General features: G+C 39.7%; 1 protein-coding gene across 1 annotated transcript; it reads left to right on the forward strand.

Moving 5' to 3' along the window:
- The first annotated feature begins 307 nt into the window (after positions 1-307).
- LOC119919180 (nesprin-2-like) lies at positions 308-25,974 on the forward strand. Its single transcript, XM_038739643.1, is given in 26 exon segments — positions 308-458; positions 853-1,000; positions 1,515-1,609; positions 2,537-2,768; positions 2,940-3,137; positions 4,089-4,211; positions 5,832-5,955; positions 5,958-5,986; positions 8,302-8,460; positions 9,299-9,465; positions 12,744-12,906; positions 13,257-13,447; positions 14,766-14,916; positions 15,666-15,848; positions 18,240-18,377; positions 18,751-18,942; positions 19,161-19,449; positions 19,967-20,035; positions 21,292-21,434; positions 21,675-21,801; positions 22,497-22,699; positions 22,781-22,957; positions 23,758-23,886; positions 23,970-24,161; positions 24,417-24,508; positions 24,702-25,974. Coding segments are annotated over 26 exon segments (4,023 nt in total). The 5' UTR covers positions 308-357; the 3' UTR covers positions 24,910-25,974.
- Positions 25,975-27,642: the final 1,668 nt, after the last annotated feature.

The following is a 27,642-nucleotide window of genomic DNA, read 5'->3' on the forward strand; positions in this document are numbered from 1 at the left end:
CAACATTACACTTCCTGTCTACATCTCGCAAAACCTCCTAAATTATGGGAGCTGTAGTTCCTAAATTTAGAGCATGATTATGCCCCAAATACAAGTAAGACATTAATAGTAATAGGAGCGACAAAATCCATTAATACCAAATTTTATCATTTACTTTTATCAGTATTGATATTGATATTCCAGAGGATCAGAATGTTGAGTCTTATAGGTGTGAGTCTGTGTGGGGTGTTAAGGGGGCGCAGGATAAAAACCCCTGATCTAAAGCAATTTGAAAATGTGCCGTGTTTTTTTTGTCTTGTGCAGCAGGTTCTCTTGGAGCTCAGTGATCTGTTTCCGTCACTGTTTGATGTCAGGGAGATGAGTGGCTACGTGACCCTTAACAAAAATTACACAGAAAGACTGCACATGCTCAGCAGGCAATGGGTTGAAAGCATGACTCGCTTGTCTGACATGAACAGGTGAGAAAGTTCAATTCAAAAAGATGCACAAATAAAAATCCATACTGTGCAATTGTGTTGTGTATTTCCTCATTGTTGCTTTTTGAAGGTTCACAGAACATTTTGCTAAAAAAAGAGATATAGCCATTTTTTTTTTTTGTTGGCGACCTTAAGTTATTCTGGCTTTGTGCAGAATGTGTGCTATTTACAAGATGTGCAAGGCTGTAATGACTTGAAAACGCGTAACCACTCCTTCAAGATGAGGAGTACAAAATGTTAGAGCTGTAACATCAATGTATAGTTTTATTTTCTACTGACATTCTAAATAATAAACAATTATAATGAAAGATTGTGCCTTCTTTTCTGATAGAATACAGTGGATGTGTGCATTTTTAAAGTATTTTTTTCTCTCCAGAGAGCTGCAGGCTGAGCATCAGCATTCTCAGAGCTTTCAGGAAAAGTGTAAGAACCTGACGTCTATCCAGACGAAGCTTGAGGAGCAATTCATCTCCAAAAAAGATGAAAATTACTCCAGTCTCCAAGAGATGCTGACTGTCCATCAGGTACAACACACTTTTCTGAGACATTAATTAGATTTGTATCTGACAAACCGGAACCAATGTCCAAATGGCATTAGGACTTCACTTCTGAAATCCTCTGGGAATTAGGGACACAGAAATGACAAATAACTCATCTTACTCAAATTTAAATGATTATAACCCTGTTAACTGGCCAGCTATTCTCATTTGTTGTGAGAAAACTGAAGTGAAATTGTTTGTTGGCTTTCCCTCCCTTACATCTGCAGATTAGTCTGAACTCTAGATAAACAGATAATCTGTATACTGCTCATGTGTTTTGGATGACAAGCATGTTGACAAAGTTTGGTAATTAGGCTTGCAGTAGCTAAAGTAATGACCTCATCAGCACAAGTGCTTGCCTAATGTGTCACTGTGAATATGTCAGGACATTAGGAAGCTTGAGTGCCATTTGCTTTAAATCAGTCAAAGTTTAAATAGAGATTTGATCTTTTTTTTCTCACTGTGTTCTTTCTCCTGTTGTTATCTCATGTTCCCACAGAGACTTGAGGTTGTAATGAATATTGGACATCAGATTCTGCAGGGTATTCTCTGTCATGCCGTCGAGTCTGTGGAAAAAGAAACGGGAGAGAAAAGGTAAGTTGTAAGTAAACATCTTGGAAGAAATTAAATGGCAGATTAAGACTTAAAAACATTTTAAACATGTAATAATTTTAATGAGCTTTTAGTTGGAGAGTCTAAAATAATGAGACCGCTTTATCCTTTAGTCTCTATTTTACCTTGGTTCTAAGTATACTCAGTTCTAGGGGAATTTTGTGGGGGACTTACAGTTAAGCTTAGCAGCTATACCGGTTACGTACAGGCTGTCTTCTGGTACGCTTCCACCTGCACTTACTACTCACAGCTTTATGTTGGTTTTAGAGAAAATCTAAATCAAAATACTTCCGCACAGTTTCCGTGTTTCTCATTACTCCACAGAACATCAATATTATTCAGCTGGGTGTACTGCAAGAGAAAAACTGTGGTAGTAATCTGTGTTATCAGGGCATGTTGATTTGAAGTCTTCATCACACCTGTCACCTAATTAGATTTGAGATTTTCCAGAAGCATTGCTTTCTTGTAAGAATCGCACATTCTGGGTATACTCCGACACACAACAAAATGCAGTGTGTGCAGCTATCCTTAAATCATTTTGTGCATTATTTGGAAAACTTTTATATTGTTTCAAAGGAGTTAAGGAACGTTCTTGTCTTTCCCTGCTGTGATTGCTACTTAAGGCTATTAAACAGGCTTCAAAATCCTGTTGATTTTGTGTTGATTTAGAAATGACTCTGGATGAACTATGACAGACCCATTTGTAATTTTTTATCTTTTGTTTTGTTGCCTCTACCATTGTTATGTGATTTTTTTTGTTGTTGTTGTTGTTGTTTACAAGGAAAGTGTATTATGGTAAATTCCATTTCAAAAACCTTATATCCCCAAAGAGACAATTGCCAACAGATGTCAACAGTTATAACGGTGTTAACACAACAAGCTAAAGCTCTTGTGTTGTTCCTTGCACAGATCTAAGCTCATGGCACAAGTGACCTGTATGAGGGAGAGCTGGTTGAACTCTGTGGCTCTGGCTGACCAGCACAGGTCCCTGATAAAAGAACAACTGGGCCAGTGGAGAGTCTACCATCATGGCTTGAAACTTTTGTGGAAGTTGATGATGGACGTTGACCCTTTGTTGCCCCCTGCTGGACCTGCTCTCTGTACACTGCATCAGCTACGGAGCTGCACAGATAATTTTCAGGTTAGTATTTATGGATACCAGGAAAATGTACCATACTCCTAATTATGTCCGTCAGCTTAATGGACAAAGCTTCGACTCTTTTGCAGTGGCGGGAAAAATACAATTGTGCCAGATTTTTTAATGTATTCAGAATGAATAACAACAAGCTGTGTCTCCCTACATCTTTCACAGTGTGTGGAAGACGCTCTGGGTTTGCACTCCACTGTGTACACCCAGACTCTGGAGGCTGGCAGGCATTTATGTAAAACCATGACGGGGTCTGAGTGTCAGAGCCGACTGCAGTCAGACCTCCAGGCCATACAGGAGGCCTGGGAACAAACCACTTCACTGCTGGAGAGGAGAAGAGCCCTAATTAGCACAACAGTTCAGGTAACAGTCATATTTCCATCAAAGCCCATGACTCCATATTTATTATTTTTAATATTTAAGATTCATTTCCAATGTTACATTTGACAAAACAAGTTTATTGTCAATATATTGTCTTAACATTACTGCATAATATAGAAATATTCAGAAATAGTTTTTCAGTACTGCACAGAAATATAACGCTGCTCTGCTGTGGATGTTAGTTGTCCTGGCAGCAGAATCTAGTGAATCATGGAGATTTTAGCTCAAAATTTTAGCGTATCAAGTACTGACAAAACCCAAAAGAAGAGCATGTGTTACACTTAACAAGGACGTAGGTTGTGTCAGCTTTGGAAGACCCATATCCAGAATCTGATCCTACACACGCACACACACGCCACAAGACTGATCAAAGAGAAGCTGAAATCTATCCACACACACAGACACACTCGTGTAGGAGAAAAGCTGCCACCATTGCTAAAGGTTTTTTTTTTATTTGACTTTCAGGCAGAAATGTTGGACAAATACTGTTTGGTTAATACTTTAAATGCCATTGCTGATATTTTAGTGAAATGGCGTTTTACTCCAAGCTCTGGCTGATCACTGATCAGTCTGAATTACAGAAAGGGCTGCCCAGCTTCACGAGCTGTGTTGATTAGAGCAATGTTTTGATGCCCAGGCTGAGCAAGGTCAGGGAAAGTTGTGTTAACCCCTTTATAAACTAATCTTAATCCACCTGGGGAAAAGAGAAATGCCTCTGAGCACATGTCGAAGATCACACAGAGAACAGCATTACTGGACAAAGTAGAACTCGCAGCAAGAGACTAACTTGGTCATATATGGTCAGAAAGGTGGTGTAATTGTTACAATTTACATTTGGATTTATTGAGCTAATGACTATACTTTTTGCTTTAATAAAACTGTCAGATGTTTGACTCCAGAATCTCATTCTTCTGTGTGCTGCTGATTATTTAGAAGTATTCTCAGTGTCAGGATGGGATAACCAGCATCATGTCTGAACTGGATGAGCTGAAAGTCATGATAAAACAGACGCTGCCTGAAAGACCGTACAGCTCAGAGGACAAGGAACACCTTCAGGTAGTTACAATCCAGGTAGTCTGTGTATAACCATGACTGTATTCCTTATAAGATGATGATGATATATCCATAATATAAAGGAATGGAAAAATGTTGTTTCACAGCCATTTTTAAAGAAACTTTAAACTTTATCAACCTTTATCAACTGGGCCCTTAAAAGAGAACACTGACACAGAAATTATCCCTTTGTTCCTGGTACATGGGTGGCTTTGGTGCTCCATGCCAAACTACAGCATACATACTATATGTTGAATGGTAATACAACATTATTCAAAGTACTGTGAGAAATATAATCTTTCCCTACTAAATAAAAATTGTAGTTAAATTAAACTTTGCATACTATTGAAACAAGGAAGGTAGTTCAAAACAGTGTTTTAACTGTTACTGTAATGTATTTTATACAAATCAGTCAAGACAAAGCTGCCAGTATCTACAGTTCCTTATTTCCTCAATTTTAGAATAATGCTAGTGGCTAACAAGGTCAGAGCTACCACTGAAGACACTGAGATCATGTCCTTTGTATTTTGCAGGCTGATTCCAGTGATTTACACTCGATATATTTTTAAAGTTTACTAGGTAGATGTATTTTAGCATTTTACAACACATCAGGTACTTTTGTATCTCTTGCCAGAAGGCAGCATGTTGAAGAGTCTGTGGCTGAGTGGGTACTGTCTTTTAGTATCCTCTGGGCTCTGCGTAGGCACCTCATCTCTCAGATATCACTGATGCTCGGGAGATGGGTACCAATGATCTTCTGAGCAGTTTTAATCACCCGCTGGAGAGCCCTCCTGTCCTGGGCCACGCACATCCCATGCCAGTTTGTAATGTTTCTAGTCAGGATGCTTTCTATTGCTCCTCTGTAAAAGTTAACAAGAACTTGCTAATGCTAATATAATTGAATAGAAAAAAATTAAAATGCATTATTCCAAAATCAATACACTATAGTGACCATGTACTGACACTTAGACTCACTTGGTATTTCTAAAGTCCTAGCTATGTTCCTGCAGCAACAATGTTAGTCCATATCAACACAACCTTAGCACAACACTGAAAAGACACTTTATATTAACAGAGCAGGAATCCCATTTAGCATTTATTTTCTGCAAAATACCAAACATTCAAAAAATCTAAGGCCCAAATTACTTCTCAGTATTCATGTTTGACTTTGTAGAAAAACAGGCACTGAGAACTGACTGTTGCGTAACCTGATATAATAACAGACTTTCCATGGTCTGAAAATTGGTTATCGCACAATGTGTATGAGATTAATGCAGAAAATTGCCAAATACTTTCTAACAAATCAGCAACATGAATCCATTGGAAGAAAACCGAGCAGGTCAGCTGATCTTTAACTGGCCAAAGTTCCCCAATTCCCATCCATGCCTGCACTCAATCCTACCACAGAGTGCCTCTGAGTTTACCCCCCTTTCCCTTATTTAATACTCCCATGCTTTCACTCCCCTCCCCCTTTCTGCCCCTTCTACCCTCCCCCTGTCCCGTCCATAGCCCTTTAATCTGGACGGTCCAAGCGAGGAAAGAGGGAGAGAAGCCTGAACACACAGCTTGTGCATGGCCGTCTGACAGGGTGTTAAAGTGCTTGTGTATGTGCGTGTTATGCAGGAGACGGAGCTCTCTCTGCAGCGTCTGGCCAGTGGATTGAGGGAATTAACCACCATGAAGACGGACCTGTCCCAGTACGTTGCGGCCGGTGACTCGGCTCTGCTGGAGCAGCAGCTGGAACAACTCACAGCCAATGGGAAGAGCTGTGTATGAAGGTGAGCACTGATAAAAAAGAAATGGAGAGAAAGACAGGCCATATATTGAACCAGAGAAAGTAAGAAATTGTAGAGGGTACAGGTGGAGAGGAAGGATTGGGGGGGAGAGGGAGAGAGAAGGAGGGAAAAGTTGCTACCAGCAGTAACCAGCAGCACAAAGCCTCTGCACCACTGGGGCTGAACACACACACACACTCACACATTCTCTCTCTCATTTGGTTAAGAAAAGAGCTACCATGTGCAGGTTCATGGAGGGAAAATTACACTTTTTTAAATTGGAGGTCTTTCTGCTTGTATCACCTTATGAAGAAATGTGAAGCTTTTTGCAGTTTACATAAATGGAAATACTCACTTGACAGCTCATCAGGTTGTAAATTGCTCCTGACTCAGACTCGCTGTGCTATCACATGAAATACTCGAACAGAACAGACTGTTCTTTCTGCAACTGCATTGTTGGTGAAAGTAGCTCTACTGTATACACACAAGTTCAAATTCCTACAGTTAAGTCTTTTGGCTTAAACACAAACCCACTCTTGTTCTTGAAAAAACGGTTATGACATGTTCGCAACGTATTTGTCAGATATTAGGGCCATGGGATGATTTGCAGTCGTGCTAATTGAGTCCCCAGTTAGACTGGCCACTTCCACCTGCTCCTGTCTTGGCAGGGGTTACTGGCATTCACAGATGCAGCAACAGCAACCAGTTTGTCCAGTCATTAGCTTTTCTGTTGCTGTTCGGTCCATCTGTAAGTCTCTTTGTTATCTGTACAATAATGGTAGGTGCTCATCTTAACTACTTAATTCATATGTTTGTCCCAAAACAAACCTGAAACCTGAAACATACTGTCTCAGGAAAGACCTACCAGTCACTTGAGAGTTAAGAATATGAAATGTAAAAGCCTACATTAAGTTTTTTATCGGACTGATAGAACAACTTACTTCAGCCATCACAAAATTGATTATGACAATTCTTTGCTAAACTATTAAATTGCTGGAAAAAATGGTAGTCAGGTTATTTGAGAAATCACTGACTAATTTCAACTGTGAGATCACACAAGAGTTTTCATCCCTATTAATTCCTGGCTGGGGGGCATGGATCTGAGCCACAGCCATTTCCTCTGCATAGTTAACAGGTTGTAGGTGGGGGAAGCCACTGGAATGGGTCTGATGAGCAGATGGCCTGGCTGGGGTAAAGGGATTCAGGGGACAGGCTCTATTGTTCCTGGGGAAGCACAAAGTCCTCATGGGGGGACAGCAGCTCACAAAGCACCCTAAAATTACCCAAAAGGTCCAGCAGTGTTAGTATATTAAAACCAAAGCAGGGCTCATTTAAATCAAATAAATGCCACTGAACAGTAAAATATAGCTGGTTCAAACATGCCCCATGGGCTCGCTAAGCCCTTTAACCTTAAAAAGATCATCAGCCCCCTCTATAGCTATGTAATGGGGTGTTTTATGGCATTAAGCTGTCATTAGGAAAATGGACCTTGTTCATTTTAAACAGTGTCCCTTGGGGATTTCTCTCAATTCAGTTGATTACTGACTCTGCTATTGCTTTAATGTAATGAAAATATTCAGTTCAGTTTTCTGTTTTTAATTCACTTCTGTACCATGTAATCTCTTTAGTTGAACAATACGTATATACTTTACAGATTTTGAGAAGTTTTTTTCAGTAATGTACCAGATTATGCATTCCTATGCACCAAGCTCAAATCTACAAAATATACTGTTGTGTAGTAGAATTAGGTCGGAGTTTCCCGGATACATACGAAGTATCACAGAAAATATCCCTGATTCAGACTGGACTGACATTTGTTAAAATCAAAGGCACTGCTGTTCTCAAGCCTTTGTTTTTGCACCAAACCCAGGACATTTTAAACGTTATGACCATTTTGCCTGCAGCTGTCTATTAATAAAAATTTGGCAAAAAAAGTCAGTTTCATGGTTTGTTTTAGAAACTATAAATGTTTAGGGCTTGGTGTGGATAAATCACCATAATCCCTGGTTTGTCTTTGAAAAACAGTCATCTAGTTACCCTAAAAGAGCATGATTGAGGCAGCAAAGGTTGCTAGTGCAAATATTAAAAAATATAAATTAAAATATTCTTACTGCAGCTTAGCCACAGGTTTCCCACCAGCACTACAAAGGTTTTTATTTCTTTTAAAACAAAGTATTCTAATGGATCATGAATTTGCACCCTGCAGTCATTATTACACCTGTCTGCTCACCATGAAGTCTGTGTGCTGATACTGACTTTGACATTCGTATCCCTGCCATAAAGTGTGCCATAAAATGCCACTTGTATCACTTTCCCAGGTGTCCCTGCGCAGGCAAGAAATTGCAGACCGTCTCAATGCCTGGACCATCTTCAATGACAAGAACAAAGAGTTCCATGATTGGCTGACTCAGATGGAGAACAAGGTGTGCCACAGCGGGGATCTGAGCATCGAGGAAATGGTGGAGAAACTGAAAAAGGTACAAGATCTAAGGAATATTTAAATCTTCCTATCCAATTCATTCTGTAATACCCACAATAAACCTATGGTTTAGGGCATGGTCACCACTTGCGTAGGTCCATCCATACATGAGCAACATGCTGTTTATACCAGATGGTGGCCTGGAATGGGGAATGGCCGCATGCCCTTTGTTCATACTCAACAGTTTTCCTTTCAGTGACTGAAAGCCCTTTGTACCTTACTGTCTCATCATGAGGCATGCTTATTTAGTCAACAAGATAATAATTGGTTTGAACGTTGCAGGATCGTTGTTTTGAACTGTCAGATGAGATCAGAAAATTAGAGACACTTGATAGTCCCTTTTTAATTATGTGTATAGCTGAAGATGGCACTTCCTGGCGATAAGCGACTGCTCCAGGGCATGGAAACAGGTTGAAGTTGAATGAATGGGATGATGAAAATGGGATGCAAGCTCTTGACTGAAGCATCCCTCTTTATTTTAAACTGAACTGAAATCTGCTGCTTTGCTGGTCATTTAAAGTTTTAATTGACAAGCTTATGTCAAAACAAAGCCTACTTACTCTAAAGTGATCACAGATTGGCCAAATAGGTGAACATTAGCTTAAACATGGAGTTTACTAATGTTATGCTTCATGATAATTCATATTTTCAACTCCAGCTGAAATTTACTCCCATACTACATAGGGATTACACTACTGATAAATAGAAATAAATACAAGAAGAGTTGAATTTTTAATTCCAACTGCATTGGATAGATACTGTTTATGAGGGTTTTCCTGCTTTTTCTTTAGGACATGGCGTTTGTTAAGCAGCCTAATCTTATCATGTTTATACAGGACTGCATGGAGGAAATCAACTTGTTCAGCGAGAATAAGAGCCACCTGAAGCAGCTGGGTGAGCAGCTGCTGTTAGCCAGTGATGAGGCTAAGCAGACCCGGGTCCACGGCTCGCTGCTGGAGGTCAACCAGCGCTGGCACAACCTCTTCCACCACATCGAAGCCAGGTGAGAGCAGCCACAGTCGTCACAGAAGCTGTAAGCTCTAAGTGATTTAGGTAGGAGGACAAAAATTGAAGCAAACAATACTGGAAATTAATGACTACGTATTGCAATAATTACAAAGTGTGTGGATGTCAGTGAGCAAGCACTTAGTAAAAGAGTTGTTACATTTAAAAAGTGTGTGTTTAGCTGTGTGTGTGTGAATGGTTTTCTGTTTTGCCGCACTCTATGGACTAAATGTCACCCCATTATTAGACTTACACAGAAGCACCTTTCACAGCGAAGCCACTCTATATTAAAAAGCATCATTAAGAACTAAAAGGCTCTAACTGAGAGCCTGTAATTAAACAATAGCTCTAATGCAGATCCATCCACCTGCTGTTGTGATAGTCGTGCTCTGCAGCTGTCAGGAATACATGGCATCTAATGTACAGACAGTAAGTTAAGCCCTTGTGATGATAAACTGTTAATGCCCCCGACCCTCCTCAGACAGATGGACAGTCCTGTGGAAGGGCTGGAGATACGGGCTTCACTCCTAAACCTGCGCACCCCAGCCTACCCGTCCCACCACCACAGGGAAAAAAGCTATGCTTAGGTCTCAGACAGTACCATATGTCCACACAGACTCCCTCCCTTTTTCTAGTCTGTCAGAGCGAGATGATGTGAGGGAGGGTGGGTTAGTAATGGGAGGAGCCGGGTCTGTCGGCATGCATTAATCGCTGACCCTCAAACTGAGGTTCCATGAGCATATTTCAGAGAGCCTGATCCCATGCAAGATGTAGAATACTAAAAACCCTTGATTTTAATTTTTTCTTGGGGTTCCTTAAAAAAAGTAATCCTCCCAATTAGAGAGAGTATGATAGCCCTTCATTTATTGCACTTTGTTAGAAATCAAAGCTGCCACAGTAGAACCTGTGGTGTATCCCGCAGCAACTTTGGTGTCTTATATCTTTAGTTCACTGGCTAGCAACAATTAATTTTATGCAATGCGAAAATCAAGATGAAATATATATATATATATATATATATATATATATATATACACACACACGAATGAGAAAGCACATGGAGGGTAAAAGAGCAGCACAATTACAGCGTTAAGAGTAAATGTCAGTTGGAGTTTAATCTCCGAGTAACTGTGAGCCCCCTGTGGTTAGCTGTACTTTGTTAACCTTGTCCTCCAACCATATATCCTGACTTATCTTCCAGCTCTTTTCTGCTCCATCCATTCTACTCTGTCCTTTTCCTCACCAAGGACCCCTACCCTGGTTTTGTGTCTTTGTTGGGCCTCCACATGAAGCTACTGGTCTTTGTTAGACTGTCAGAGGTAGAGAGAGAGTGAAAGAGGGAGAGAGATCATTCGGTTGACTAGGATGGTTGTATCTGCAGAGGAGAGACGAGTATATTCTGGACAAAATTTACATCAACTCTATTGTGCCTTCATTACAGGGTCACAAACATAAAGCCACACAAACCTCCACTGACTATATACTGTACATTATTCCTGAACTTTGACAAGAGCTTGGAATCAGTAGAATGTCTTAGTGTTAATCCAACACTTGAGTTTTACCCACAAAATAGAGTATTTTTAAGGAGTCAATTTTTTCCATTTAAAATATTTCTCAACACAAGCTGCTATACATGGACTCCGTCTACGTAAATTAGTCCAGATGATACCTTGTGTTACAGACTTTTTTTGTTAGTACTTTTTTGTCATTATTTTTATGTAGTTGTGTGATACTAATCTGTAGGACTTGAGATTTTTGGATAGTGCATTACCAAGACCAAAACAGACAGTTTTTAATACATTACTTAGTATAATAAGTCTTTTAAATAAATATGATTTCAATCATGTGACCGTTTTCGGTTGATACTCAAAAGTAACAGATCTAAAAGGGCTCTCACACATGCACACAGTCAACTCGTCCCAATGTACGGCATCTGCGCCTTCCTGCCACTTACACTCACTGCAGTTTGTAATGCTTATTATTTTGGTAGAGGGTGTCTCCCTCCCTGCCCTGACAGGCCCTGCTGCTGGACCTCGACAGAGGAGGACGGATCAAATGGGGAAATTAACTCAAACTCCCAAATGGGGCACACTTCAGGCTTTTAAGCCTCAGAAGAGAGCGCTTATTGTCCCAAGCGTTGCTATGACACCCAGTCAGTGTGGCGCTGTGTGTGTGTGTGTGTGTGTGGGTGTTCGTTCACAAGGCGGTCAGTTGTCACTGTGACTTTGGAAAGTAGCTGAGAGCTCTACCTGAGAATGTTTTAGTGAACAGCTTTCTAATACTTGTCTTTCATTCTGTCTTTCTTTCTCTTCCTGTCTTTATCTCATTTTGGTGTCTTTCTCTTTTCTTTTTGACTTTATCTTACTAGTATTTCTGTCTTTTCAATCTCTTCCCTTTTTTGTCTCATTCTTTTTCTTCAAGTTGACTGTCCTTTATTGACATGAATGTTTCATTTAAACAGTGTTGCCAAAATGTCTGAAGGTTCTCAGTCATCCAGGTCATAGTTATCCAACGAAGGTTGAGGTCAGGGGCAACTGGACTTGGTTGAAGATACTAGAAGACGTTTTGTCCCTCATCCAAGAGACTTCTTCAGTTCTGAAGAGAACAACTGAAGAAGTCAGTTGGATCCACATTAGACCTCAACCTTCGTTGGATAGTGTTGCCAAAGCACTTTGCAGCAAAATCAAAAAGTTTACATTTCAATATGTTATAACAAGATAGTGAATTAATGCAATCAAGGTCATTCAATTTAGCAGTTATAAACAAAAATAACAAATTCAGATAGATTGTCTTCTTTCTTTCTTGGACCATGTCCAAAAAACATCAATCTCTTACTAAGAAAAGAGATGCTTTGCCCCAAATTTAGCTATTAGATTCTCTGTCTTCATTTAACTTTTGTTTAAAGGATCAGTGGTTCCCAAACTGGGATTTGGGGCCCCAAATGGGGTTGCAAAAATAAATCTGAGGAGTCAAGAGACAACTTATTAGCACTTTTTTCTATGATTACTGAATAATTTTACCTCTTCGCCTTGCTAAAAATTCCTAATCCCTTTTTAGATAACTTGGTCATTACCCAAACCTATATTCAACCAATGACATTACTTAATTTTAAAGGGTCACATGCCAAAAGAGTTGAGAACCAATTGGTTAGATGTTTGTTTATACACACAATAAATTGGTACAGATGTTACTAATAGTCATAATTGCTTACTTTAAAATTGATTATAATAAAAAATAAATTTTAGTTTCTAAAACTGTGTGTCTGTGTGTGTTTAGGGTAAAGAAACTGAAGGAGACTCTGGTGACGGTGCAGCAGCTGGATAAGAACATGAGTAACCTCCGCTCGTGGCTTTCACGCATGGAGTCCGAGCTGTCCAGACCCATCACCTACAGCGTCTGTCACCACCAGGAGATCCAGAGGAGGCTGGCTGAGCAGCAGGTAGACAGAAACACACACTACACACACCAGTAGTTAATTTTTTTTAAATTTGATTTACTTTTATTATTTATTTGTTTCTGAGTATCTGTTTCTTTGTGTTTCACTCTTCTTTCTATTATGTTTATCTAGGGTCTTTGTTTTTACAGTATTGTTACATTTAAATTTTATATTTCTTGTCACACTTTTGTTTTTCTGTTTCACTGTCACTCCCTCTTACTTTGTCTCTTATGATTAATAATTCATATCTGTCCTTTGTTCAATTTTGGGAGGGGTGGTCTCATGCAGTGAGCTTCTGTCTGTATGTCTGTGTACTGATGTTTGTTTTCATGTCTGTCTGTGTGTCTGTGCAGGAGCTGCAGCGGGACATTGAGCAGCATACGGAGGGCGTAGTGTCAGTAATCAGTCTGTGCGATGTTTTGCTGCGGGACGAAGATGCTGCTGGTGGCACTGAGGTGGAGAACGACTCCCTGCAGGAGACCAGCCACAGCCTGGACCAGCGCTGGAGGACCATCTGTGCCATGGCTCTAGACAGGAGGCTCAGGTAGGAACTAAAACACACACACAAACTGTATGGGAACCTCACACATTTCACTACATATACATGTATATCTCAATCCTTACATGCAACCTGTTGAAAACAGGCACCTTTTTCCAGAAAAAACACCTAAAATTACATACCCAAAACGAATCAGGAATAACTCCTCAACCATTTGGCCTAGATGCATAATTTTGGTCTCCTTTGAAAAGTCAGAAGCTAAGGAATACAAATCCATTGTGTATTAATATAATTATTTTACTTTTACAGACTACATGGAGAAATGAAAAGATCTCATATTTTTATCCTCACCTGGTTAAAAAAAAATAAAGAAGCTATATTTTAATGCAATAAACCATCAAAACCATCCTGAGGAAGCTTTTAATGCAACTGAATATCTTCTAATACACCTATAATGCAATTGTAACTGTAAATCTGATGAAAATAAACTAAAATACAGTTATCATACAACATTTTCAAATATACCTGGCGAATTTCCATATTTTGGCAATATTTATTGTTAAAATGCTGACTTTTATTGATATCTTTAAAACACTTTTTCAGTCCATACAACCAATTTCCAAATGACAAAACATTGAAATATTGATAAGAACAGGAGTATTCATCAACTCCCATGCTTTACAGGCCTGTAGATTGAGAACGGAACAGTGATGGGGATGGTATCAATCGATCCAGCTTTAGCAGACCTTTCATTTGATACCCTGCATGTCTATATATCTCCAACCGACCGGCCACAAAATGGCAAAAAACACTGTGTGTTCTCAAGTGGCATGTTTCTTCTCTGCAGAAAAAGAGGACAGCAGGCAGGCAGCTTGCAGGTATTGCGCAATAATCAAAATGACACCCGCTTAGACTCGGAGCAACAACATAGGCGGGTTTCGCTAAAACGGCGCAATTTTTTTTTTTCAATCAGTAATATGCCCCAGAGCACCATCGCCCCCGATACCGGGGGCGTCTGTTTTCAACAGGTGTTCCACAGTAGCAGAACTTAACTTATTTAGGTTCTTTGTCTATTTCTAGTCCTATTGATTTTACTATATGATTATTACAACTCTGTTGAACACCTTAGGCTGAATTATCAATTAACAGGCTGTAACAGGCTATATAGACAATAGGCAGTACTTAATTTATATCCAGTATGTCACACTACACTCAAGAATTTATTTCTAACCAAATGAATCATTTAAAGATTAAATTTTATGCTAATGCTATTAGCATACATACTATCAAGGCAAGGCTTACTCATAAAAACCCTTATTGGTTAGAAAAGCCTTCTTGATGTCATGTACATGTCTTCTTGTAGGATTGAGGAGACGTGGCGACTGTGGTGTAAGTTCCTCGATGACTACTCGCGGTTCGAGGATTGGCTCAAGATAGCCGAGCGCACAGCTGCCAACCCCAGCTCTGCAGACGTCCTTTATACGGTCGCCAAGGAGGAGCTCAAGAAGTTTGAGGTCAGTTGTGAGGTCGGCAGATGGAACAGACTTGGAGAAGCTGTGTTTTGTTAGCTTGTTTGTTTCTCAAAGTGAAACATTCTCATTGTTCTTTATTAAAGTTTGTGTGACTGAATTTATGAATGTTGAATTGTTGGCTTGACAGGCTTTAAGGGTGTTTGCCTTTATTCTATTGCACAACCAAAACAACAGAAAAACCCTCCTCAAATTGTAGGGACAACTTTTCTTCATGACCAGTCATTGCCACAATGTTCTTTCTGGTCTCTGATAAATTTGTTTTTGGTCTCTCCTACTCCATTTTTCTTTTGACAAAAAGCAAATAAAATCAAAATTTTTTATAATGGCTGAAACTAAAGATTATTTTTAGTATCAATTAAGCTGCTGATTACTTTCTCAGTTAATCATTTGGTCTAAATAAATTGTCAGAGTGAGTGATCACAGTTTCCATGTTTAAATAGCTTGTTTAGTCACACCAGATATTGACTTTGCTTTTGTAAAATACAAAAACCCAGTAAATATTCACTTAGTAGAAGCTGGAAGTAGCTTTTTTGTTTTTACTTAAACTACTTAAATTGATCATTTTAAAAACTACTAATTTCTTAAACTAGTTGTTTCAGCTCTATTTGACATTATGAAGAACATGTAATTGCATAAACAAGTGCAGGTGTGTTAACAAAGACTACAATATTTGGAGCTCTTTTTATTACTCTAAATCTACGCTTTATCCCATCCTCCCCTGTTGTCTTTAGAGTTTCCAAAGGCAGGTTAATGAGCGGCTGACCCAGCTGGAACTGGTCAATAACCAATACCGCCGCCTGGCCAGGGAGAACCGCACTGACCGAGCCAGCCAACTCAAAGCCATGGTGCACGAAGGCAACCGCCGCTGGGACACCCTGCACCGCAGAGTGGCCGCCATCCTCCGCAGACTCAAGGTACAGTGCAGAGGGTGTGAAACAGCACAGCTGTTTAAAACATATGATGAATAATTTAATTAGCTGAGAGGAGAACCTGTTCATTTTTTTCTCCTTTTTTCGCACTTTTATTCATAACAATGTGTGCACCTGCACATACAGTATGTTATACAGTGAGCTACAGTCAAGTCAGTTACTGTGTGTTCTATGTGACTTGAATACAACACGCATCACTGTAGGCACGTACTTATTTAAAGCATATAGTGATGTATGTTGGGGGGGGGGGTTGTGCGTCATATCTCATTAATGAGCAAATTAGTTAGGGTTAGGGGCCATAATGAAATTGTTTTGATGCTTAACAGGCTGTCCTGTTCCAGCATAGCTCAGAAAAGTTAGAAATATTAATTGTGTAATTAGTAATGTTGTAGAAAGGCCAACTGGTGATTTATTAACATGGAAAGTGGACTAAAACAAGCTTCACTGTTCCTGTCACAAAATGACATAAATACATGACCATTGACACTGACATCTTGGGTATAAATCTGGACTGGGACTTTCATTGTCTGCTTCCCTCCTCAGTCTTATTTTATCTTTATATACTTTCTATCCGATTAATTTATAGATCTACAAAACACACCAATCCAAGGGATAACATGGGAAAGTGAAAGACGTATTTTCAACAAGACATTAAATAAAAGATACAAAACATGTGACATAAAAACTAGGGATGTAACGAGACACTTAACCCTCAAGACGAGATTTAAACACTATTTTCAAGAAATCTTTAATGCTACCTCAATGATAAATGAATTCATTTTAATTTAGTAATAAACTCCTGGACTTTAATAGCTCCTGTGTGTCAGCAGATTTTCTGCGCATGTTCAAAACTTTCTGCACATTCAGAATCTCTACCATATAGGCCATCTGTTTTTCTCTGACAAGTCCAGAGAAAAGGCAGAATATTACCAGACTAACATCATCATTTAATGAGAAGTCTACCTGTTGTGCATTGCATGTTATTGACCCGCTGGTAGTAACGTTATCCCCTTGTTGATGATCAGGCAGAAATCTCATCACAAATCTTCACATTTTAACATCAGCAGCTCATAAAGTGCTCACAGTTTCAAACAGAGCAAGGTTGTGCTTCAGTTTAGATGTTTATGTTGCAAAACTCTGTTACCACTCGTCACAGCTGTCTGGACCATTGAATGTGTATAAAAGATCCGGACTCAACGCCAGCAGGTCCAGCTGATTACTATACATTTGTATTTCACTGTGCGAGAAAATTAATGTGTGATAGCGTGTAAAAAAAATTAATTTGCGTGACTCTTGCTAGACAGCTTTTTACCTGATGAGAAATCTTGTCATAATTTAATCTTGCAAGATATCAACACAACCCTAATTATAACATTTTATTTTAGGGTGCTTTCACACCTGCCTCATTTAATTCAGTTGAATTGCAGTAGAGTTCGTTTTCCCCCTTGGTGCAGTTCGTTTGGGCAGGTGTGAATACAGCAATTGCTCCTGGGTGCACACCAAAAGTGGACCAAACAAGTGTACCGAGACCTCCTTGAAGAGGTGATCTCGGTACACTTTCAAACTCTGGTGCGGTTCGCTTGTGATGTGAAAGAAAACAAACCAACCACAGGATTTTATGATAGCAGAGCTGTGATCTGAGCATTATTTCCAAAGCTAAACCACTAATAAATCCATGTGCCGACCGCGAAATGTGTTCAGCGATCTTATAATTGATCTGTATAAGCCATGCTATGTTTATGAAAATCATTTGGTAACGTATGCTTTAAAAAAGGAGAGCAAGTAGCACTCCATTTACCTTTCAGTTCATAGTCCATAAAACATTTGTGACAGTGATACCACAGTATACTAAAGGCTAATAAGCCCCGAATTATTACTGTAGTACTTATCCTAGTTTTACGTTATTATTCATAATAAGCTATGTGATTGATCTACGGTCTAGCATTACTCATCATGCTTATAATAAATTATTACTTCATGAGATCTTTGCAATACAGATCAGAAGCATTAAAGTGCTGCACAAAGTTCTGTCAGTCACTGGAATTTGATTTCCCCACTTGGGTCCTGATGATGCAGGATAACAATCGCAAAAGCTGTCCAATCAACAAGTTACCTGTCAGTGTAACGTCATGATTAATTCTCTTGGCTAATTTGTAAAAGTGCAGTGTGAACATGAACCGGACCAGAACTAAAATGCAACAATGTATAATTTTTCACTTGGTCCGCAGCGTCCACCATTTATCTTCTTTGTTCTCTCCCATTACTCATCTCCCTTTCCCTTTATTTCCTGGCATCACTCGGTTTGCTATGTAATAAGATAATGTCTGTCCTCTCTCCCCTTTTTTAATCTCATCTTTTTCTTCACTGTCCTCGCAGTACTTTACCAGCCAGAGGGAGGAATTTGAAGGCACCAGGGAGAACATGCTGGTGTGGCTGACCGAGCTGGACTTGCAGCTCACCAATGTCGAACACTTTTCAGAGAGCGACATCCATCACAAGATACAACAGCTCAATGTGAGGACATACTGTAACCACACAGATGCTCACACAACCTACACTTGCTTTATAGCGACCGCATAAGGAACAAACTCACTGTGTGAGAAGCTCTCCTCAGTTTGTTCCTAATTTTTAACAAAATACCTCTTTTTAAGCCTTAAGTGTCTTTTTCAGGAGATATAATCTATCATGACCAAAATGTCTTACAAAAATATGTCTTCAGTCACTTCTCTTGTTGTTTACACCATGCAGCCATTAGAAGAACTCCATGTTAAGATGGTTTCTCTTTCAGTACCAGAGCCCGACTACACACATTTTGGTTGCTGTAACATTCTTCTTATTTTCCTGACTGAGTCACTGGTCATCTAACAATCCAACCCTCCTCCTGCAGAGCTTCCAGAAGGAGATCACCCTGAACACAGAGCGCATCGACGGCCTAATAGTGTTTGGAGAGGGTCTGATCCAGAAAAGCTCCCCGCAGGATGCGGCGCTGATTGAAGACGAGCTGGAGGAGCTGCACTCCTACTGCCAGGAGGTTTTCAGCAGACTGGTCCGCTTCCACCAGCGCCTCAGCCAGCCCCCAGTGAGATGGAGCACACATTTTCTTTAAACAACTTGTACAATTGATTAAATTCAAAACTGTTGATGTTAGTTTTGTGAAGTGATTCTTAGACTATGACACTTACCTAAAATGAATCCTAATTATGAGTGACGACAATGTGAGGACATTTCAATGATCCTCACTCATAAAACTTTATTGTTCACACATCTGACTACACTCCTATTATTTTTTTGCCTTAGACAATCAAAGAAGAACCGGAGATCTCTAGTACATCCTTTTCTTTGGAGTCGAGCTTGGAGCTGATTGGCCGGCCGTGGCTGGGGCGGAGCCAAGGAAGCCTCCCGGCCACACCCACCCACCTGCTGGCCTCTCCGCTGGAGCGTTCGGGGCGGGAGACCCCAGTGAGCGTGGACTCCCTGCCGCTGGAGTGGGACCACACCGGAGACGTTGGAGGGTCATCCTCACATGAGGATGATGAGGTGGAGGAGGGGGAACATGAAGATGAGAGAATTTACTTCAGCGCATCAGGTAGATTTATAGTGTCTCACAGGAAAAACATGTAGATTTACGGCACATCAAGGGTTAACACACTCTTTTTAATGTCCTCATTTTTAATGCAGGAAGGGATTTAAATGTCACAAGATCATAAAACTGAGATGTCATAAACAACTTTTCGGGAATAATCCCTTATGTGACTGATGTTTTTAATGGTTGCTGCAAAGGAGACAAGCACATAAAGGGACACTGGAAACATTAGAAAGCCAGGGAGTGTTTGACACGCATGAACACTGGCATGAAATTTAGGCCTCCATTTCTTCAGTCGAAAAACTAGTAAACTAGTTTTGTTTGTTACTGGAAAAGTTCCTGCAGTGGAAAATGATTACTACAATTTTGCCATACTACAATGAAATTGACAAACAGCTGATTTAATGGGATTTTAAAAATATGACAATGTAGCAGCCATTTCTCTCTGTCTCTCTCACACACACACACACACCGACCCACACATCCATACACCTCTAGTCTGACCCCTCTCTCCTCCCAGAGGTGGAGTTGACTGAGAGCCAGGAGGAATATGTCGAAGCCCCAGAGGCGCTACAAGCCTCCTCACTGGGTAGGCAAAAGATCATCTTCACATTCTGCTTAATAAATCCACTCACAGCTCTTCATGGTGAAATCAGTTTCCAGCAAATATCTTCCAGCTGCTCATGTATCACTGGTATCTAATCGCTCGTATTTGCTATAGCTGTGGTTTGGAAAATCCTTCAATGTCAAAGCAAACCCCTTTCTGTCTTTTTATTTCCCTGACACACATTTGTTTAATGGTATTTCTTCATTTTACGCAGTGTGGTCTGAACTTTAAGAAGTACACTAACAGGCTAATGGGTGGGATATAATAAAAGGTAAACCTCTCTAAACATCAAAATAACTGGTGTCAAATTTTTATTATTAGTTTTGGGTCTTTTTTTTTTTTTTTAATAAAACTTGTCACTTAAAGGACACATCAGGTTTTGTGAGGATAGATCTGTCATTTATTTTTCCACATATAAGAATTCGTATGTTTAACTGTCTTTCCCCACCAAACCTCTTATTTTCACCAGTCCGATCTGTTTTGTATTGTTAATTGTAGCTCCTTCCTGCATGACCTTTCATCATCCTCCAACATCCTGTCTTTAATCTACCTCTCTTTCATACTTTCCTCATAATTTTATCCCATCTCATTTCACTCATCTTTGTGAATTCCTTCTTCTTCCTTGTGACCTCCCACACTTAGTTGTACCACATTTCTGTTCACCCACTCCACTCCATTTATTTCTAGACACATCTGTAATAACCCTAAATGAACAAGACCTTTGAGATGATCAGCCACCTCAACTGACCAATGCATTTTACTTAGGTTGCCTTTTGAGGAAAATCTGATTGTTTTACTGATTGTTTTACAGCTGAGCCTTTTTATTCACTATAATTTGCTGAGGTATCAAAATGTAGTGCCTTCATTGTTAAATAACTGGTGTGAACTGCTTTTAAATTTCCCGCTTCAGCTTTCCCTGCTTGGGTCTTGGTGCCATAATCTCTCTCTCCTGCAAACATGTGAAATATGGCATTAAGTAAACACTACCACACGCTCTTCAATTTCCTGAGGCGGGCAATGTACTGAGCGCGAGCCAAAGAACCAAAACTTCCCAGCAGGTTACATTCAGAACCATAAGAGTCTGATGACATGTACCTAACAATTTGTCTCACTCATACATTTGAGACGTACAGTATACCCAAATTATAAATCTTTGGTAGGAAATACTATTAGATTACGGGACTGTGTATTAGGTGAGGGTGTTGTGCATTCATGTCTGTGTTTTGTTTGTGTTTCAGTTTCAAGCAGGTCCATGGCCGCACATGACTCTCCAAGATGGCGATCACAGGAAGACAAGGAAACAGAGTCTCTCCAGCTGGACTCGGAGGGCCACACCGAGGCTCCACCCAATCTCACCAGCACCCCTCTAAAGCAGGGCTATGTATGTTTCAAAAATATCGCCCAGATGATTCCACTCACGTGACATTTAGATTTCACTGTGATTTTACCTTTTATGATTACATGTGAAAAATAAACATGAATGAAGTAAACCAATACCAGTTAACTGGTGCGAGGTGGGAAAAAATGAGTAACTGTGTATGTCTAAAGGAAAGATTGAAATGAATCTGAGTAGATGCTTTATACAAACAGTGCACTAACAGTGTGTTTGTTGCGTTTCCAGTTGCATCTCATGTCTCAGTGCAGCGGCAGCATCGAGGACATTAAAAGAGTCTCACTGATCCTGGACGATGAGGAGCAGCCAGAGGAGCTCGGTCTCACAGGACTGACTGCCTCAGACAAACAGTCAGGTGAGAGACGCTCGTAAGCAAGGTTAATAACGACTGAATGGTTCATAATTCACATTTTAAGAGAGTGGAAACAAGCAACTATTAACATTTATTTTGTTGAGGAAAAAGGACAGAAAAAAGATCTTAACTGTACTACTGCTTAATTATTGATTAAAAAGATTTTATCATAATTTGAATGTTCTCAGATTTGTTAAGTGAGCCACTGTTTGGCATCAAGTGTTTGTCATGGCCTGACCATAAAGAATAGTTTAAAACCACAAGTAACTATCAGGGTTCTTCAACTTTCACTCAGGCGCAAAAATCAGCCATTAGACATTTACCGCGCTAATTATAGATGTAGAATTATGTGAATTTTTTATCGTCATAACATTTTTGGCCATATCGCCCAGCCCTAATAATGCCATGAGTTACTAAGTGGTAGTGATATCAGTCCATATGCATTAGCTCAGGCTACTGATCCTGTGAACAGGGATATTCCAGCTTGTCAGACAGACATTTCTGAGTGTTGTGCTTTGATGTAAAATATTCTGTAAACAGGCCCCATTTGCTGCCATTTCTGTTTGATAAGCTGTAAGATAGGATATCTGCATCCACAGGAGACACAGCTATCGCAGATTCGTCAATATTCAAGAGCGAGTTGTGACAAAAAACAAACAAACACGACAGTACATCAGTAAATGTTGGTGCTCTCTCAGGTGTGATCGAACGCTGGGAGCTCCTTCAGGCTCGGTCCAGGAGCTACCAGCACGATGGCCTTCAGGAACCTCAAGAGCTCATCTCTGACCTTGATGACATCACTTCCTGGTTAGAAGACGTGATCCCAGAGCTAGAGCGCCTCCAGCAGGTGGACCCAGCAGCCAGTGTTGAGGACATGGCAACCAGAGCCAAAGAACTAAAGGTGAAATTTAGGACCAAAAACAACAGTTCTGATGATAAATATTCAGTTTTTGTGTTTATATTCATGTATTTTGTCTCACAGGAGATGCAGAAGACATTTACTCGCTACAAGTCTGTGATGCTGTCTGTCAACCTGCGAGCTCAGGAAGCTCCAGAGCTTCAGGAGAGACTGGCACGTATGAACAGAGACTGGAGCAGAGCGTGTACAGGCCTCCAGCAGTGGGACACCAGTATGAGGAAGACGCTGATGCGCTGCCAGGTCCGAAGAAAATACCAAGTATTTATAATAACCTCAGGGAATGACTTTCTCAAGTGAAACATCTGTTGCTCTGTATGTTTTCTAACTACTGTTTTCTAAGTATTATGGAATGTGGATCAATCGATTATGTTAAAGCCTTAATAGATTTTCCTATTTTCTTAAATGGAGCTTAAATTTGCCAGTCTTATAACATTTTCACTACGTATTTATCTGCCCACAAACAATGATCTGTTTACATGGTAACATAGTGGGTTTTGTTTTACATTTGTTCGACTCTCATTATGGCAGACACCTTACAGTGGTTCAGAGTTTGGGCTCATTTTAGTGAAGGAAATAAAAATACAACTACAGTACTATCATTTCATCATATATTGTGATGAATTTAGGTCCGGACTAGTAGCTCCAGTGATTTCATTTAATGATTCAAGATTTGCATTTTGCACACGTTCTCACCTTTTGATTTTCAAGTGAGTCTTGCAGCATACAGAGAAAGTATACACAGTAACACTCTACTCTGTCTATCCATCATATTAGTCTTACATATACCATAATTCCTAACCACAGCACTGTTCCTATGCTTGAGATAGTACTGCACTATTATTTGCCCCGTAAGCGCAGGAGTGAGTTTCAGTTTAATTGCTCTTGAATAGTTTTTTTTTTTTTATCACATTTGACTTGTCAGTCCAGAAATATAGTTGTAGTATATTGTTGTTGTGTCAAAATTTGCTTAATGTTAACACAAAACTGCTTCTGATTGGCATTAATACTGTAGGAAATAACCTTTACCCTTCTCCATACAGGAGTTCCATGAGACCCTCCACTCTCTGCTGTTGTGGCTGGCCCACGCAGAGAGCAGGCGCTATGCGGTGGACATCAGTCACCCAGACACACCTGTCAGGGCCCTGCAACACCACCACAAGACACTCACAGTAAGCAGACAATAATTAATTAGTTGAGTATTGACTTTCCAGCTAGGATGCACTGTCACCATCTCTAATTTTGTGCTTTGCAGAATCTGCAGGAGGAGCTAGATGGCAGGCAGACTCAGCAGGCCTCACTCCAGGCTTTGTGGTCTCAGCTCCAGCCTGAGGATGAGGCTGAGGAGAGCGACGAGGCCCAGGAGAAACTCCACGTGACCAGTAGCAAACTGAAGTTACTGCTGAGGCAGGTGGACCAAGACCTCAGCACCCTGCAACAGCGCCTGGTAAGAGTTTAACCTTAAAAGTTTTCTTTTAGTCGTGGCAAACAACTATCCCGAAATTAAGAATTTTAAATTGTCCAGCTAATCAATTTAAAACACCTCACAACATGAGAAATCACAACGTACATTTTAACCGTTGATGTTTATTCTTGGTTGACATTTTATTTGGGTTTTATTCCCTTTGCCTAAAGCACAAGAACATAGATTTCTGTATGTTGAAATAAGAGAAATGGAAACATTTGTATGTCTTTAATTCAGGATCGTGAATCATCAGAAGTCCAAGGCCAAAGCACTTCTGCAGATCTTTCTGAGGAGGCCACAAATTCAAAGAAAGGTTCCTCTAGTCAAAGGTATGCAGAAATACATCAATATTTTATTAGTACAATACTATTTCATTGTGTTAAATGGTGATTTGTAGATTGTGTACAAGAGATTGCAACTACTAAAAAGTATTTGCAGGCTCTCCTGATTTTGACTTATGCCCTTATCACTCAGTAGTGTGTATTTGTTTCCTGTAATAAACTTTATCAATGTGTCTTGCAGAGAGAAGAGGGACTCACCCCCACCTCGTTCCTTCTTCTCCCGGGTCCTTCGTGCAGCCTTCCCCCTCCACCTCCTCCTACTGTTCCTCCTCCTCCTGCCCTGTCTTATTCCCATGTCAGAGAGCGACCCCAGCTGTACAGGGGCCAACAACTTTGCCTGGTCCTTCTACCCCATGTTACGCTACACCAACGGCCCACCACCCACCTGATAGAGATGTACTTTGGGTGATCGGACACTGAGAAACACATGCCACCTTTTTTGACACAATAACCACGAGTACAAAATGTCTAACAAAATTTAAATGTTAAGTTGATGAAGCGATTGTCTTCTAAAAAACATCCAAAGTGCAGAAATTGTATTTGAGTGTCTATTTTTAAAGATTTGATCTTATATTTATTCCATGAACAAAACCTCCCATTTGTCTCTATTTCAGTAAGGAAAACACCATGTGTGGGGTAAAAAGAAATTGATATTTTAGTTTAATAATGCAAAGATCTTCCAAGAAATGAATCACTGCATCCTCTTGGAGATCTCCCTGCAAGGAGTCGTACAGTAGATGGGGTCCTGACACTTGGGGAGAGGTAAAGCAGCATACAGTATATACTGTAGCAGCAACTGCAAAGAGGCACACGGTAACAGGTAAGATACTTTAAATATCCTTCAGCTACTGTAGAAGCCAGCAAACATATATTCCACTGGGTAATAAGAGGTTGCAACCAAGTATGATGAGGGGAAAAAACAAAAGTAAAACAGTATTTTCTTTTACATGTTTATATTCAGATATGTCTCCTGCCTCGGTCCTAAAACTCTCCATTTTATGAACTGTTGACATTTCATTTTGTCTAATTTGACCCTGCATACAAAAAGCAGTTCAATCTGTTATATTATGAAACATTGTTTTTTTTACAACAAGATACTAGTTACATTGGAATGTAATCTTTATAAGGCCAACAGTACAAAATGATAGTTTTATACACATCATTGTATATGCATATTTTTTAGATGCTTTTTCTTGAGTAGATTTCGAGCAGAGTACATTTCCATGCCTGTTTAAACACTATAGGATTTAGCAGGATGATGTGTATGTAGAGAATGTAATATAATGCTTATTTATAACTGTAATTGTGGAAATAATGCTCCTAATTAAGTAGTAAACACTGTCTTAATTGTATTTACTCATGATTTTTTTCCCCATGTTCAGAAATGAACCCATTTATGATTTTGAGAGAAAGATACAGTAAGCTTTGGTCAGGGAATAAACCTTTAAAATACACCAAACTACTAAGATGTTTAATTTATGGAAATGTGATTATTTGTATCTTTCCTAGAGTCAGATAATAAGATGTATACAACTCATGATTGTACCTTTAGATACAGAGCTTGAGCCTGGAGGCAGTTGACTTAGTACAAAGACTGGAAGGAGGAATCAGCTGGCCTCGTTCTTTCTGCACTCACTGCTTAACATACATCTCACTTGTTTAATCGGATCTCGCTGTTACACAGCATCTAATTCACCTTAAAATAACAAATTGTTTTACACCAGCGTAGTAGGCAGGTTTTTGGAGTGTGTCTGGCTAACTTAAATGTCCACTTACGAGCTGCTTCCCCCAGCTTCTGGACTTTACACTAAGCGCCTCCTGGCAGTGGTATCAAACTTCTTAAACTCTTGGGTGAAAAAGGCAAATAAGCTCTCTTACAAACAGGTCAAACTATTCTCTTAACTATTTAACGAAATATTCTGGTTAGTTTTAATATTAAAGACAGGATTGAATGTAAAGTAGTTAGGAAATGGGAATAATTTTAATTTATCAAGCCACACCCAGTATGTATCAAAACATTTTAAAACTAATGTGCTAAATACCATAGGGCAACTTAAAATGTATTCAGAGGTAAGAGCAAGTCCATTGGCTTTTTCTAGAGCTTTCGGCCGTCAGTGATCACTAATAAGTCAAAAAGTTGTCTTGGTTACAGTATACACACTGCGTTCGAGGGACACAACAATGACTTACAACATTCCTCACTGGATTTATTCAAATCTTACACTGTTCTTAATTTAATCATGTGTTGCTTTTTTCATCAATCTGGATTTTGATAAACAAGTGGAGAATGTCACTACCTGTACAATATTTTTGCTTTATTTCATGGTGTGAACGAATACTATTTATACATGACAAAAGCGTGATCATCTGCAAATTGCATTTTCTATGCAGAGTGGGACGCTATGAGTCGACACCTGCCATCTCAAATCCCTGAAGATTCCTCTGTCCTTGATTTGCAAGGTGGAGGAACACAATGGAGATAATAAACACATGAAAAGTGACCACCGGAAATCCAGTTAGGAACGCCAGATCCATTATAACAATCTATTCTGGAAACAGAGTACATGGACACAGTGATAGTACAGTTTACAATGTATGGTGACAGTGTGATGGGAGGAGCACTAGGGCTGAACTAGTACAGAATGGGGTAATGATTTCAAAGTCTACATATTTTCATGCTATGCGCCCTTCTGCAGCTATGGCTACTGTGGCGAGTTCTTAGATACAAAAATAACTTTCTTTTTCTTTAAGCAAAACTTGACAGGTATGAGTGCAAAGGTGTCTTAAGAGCAAGAGTGGTTTTAATTGTTGATGTCTTTAACAATAAAGCCAGGACTGTACAGTGAAAAAAGTAATCTGGCCCTCAGGTGTGTGACTGTGCTATAAAAACGCCCTCTTGTGGTAAACAATGGTTTGCTGTGATGCAACAACAGTTCGAAAAAGCCAAAAATTACAAATTAGCTGTCAAAAGAATTAGCAATAACAAATATCTGGACAGAATTCAGACAGTTGATTTCTGGGGTTGAGCGGAAACATTAATGACAACTGACCAATTTCTAGTTTTTATGACGTCAGTCTGTTGACTACAGTAAAGTAGATCTGAGTGCTTAAGTCTGCTTCCA

This window comes from Micropterus salmoides, unplaced genomic scaffold, assembly GCF_014851395.1.
Source record: "Micropterus salmoides isolate LMB-PRFRI ecotype aquatic unplaced genomic scaffold, ASM1485139v1 Ms_hic_scaffold_26, whole genome shotgun sequence".
NCBI lineage: Eukaryota > Metazoa > Chordata > Actinopteri > Centrarchiformes > Centrarchidae > Micropterus > Micropterus salmoides.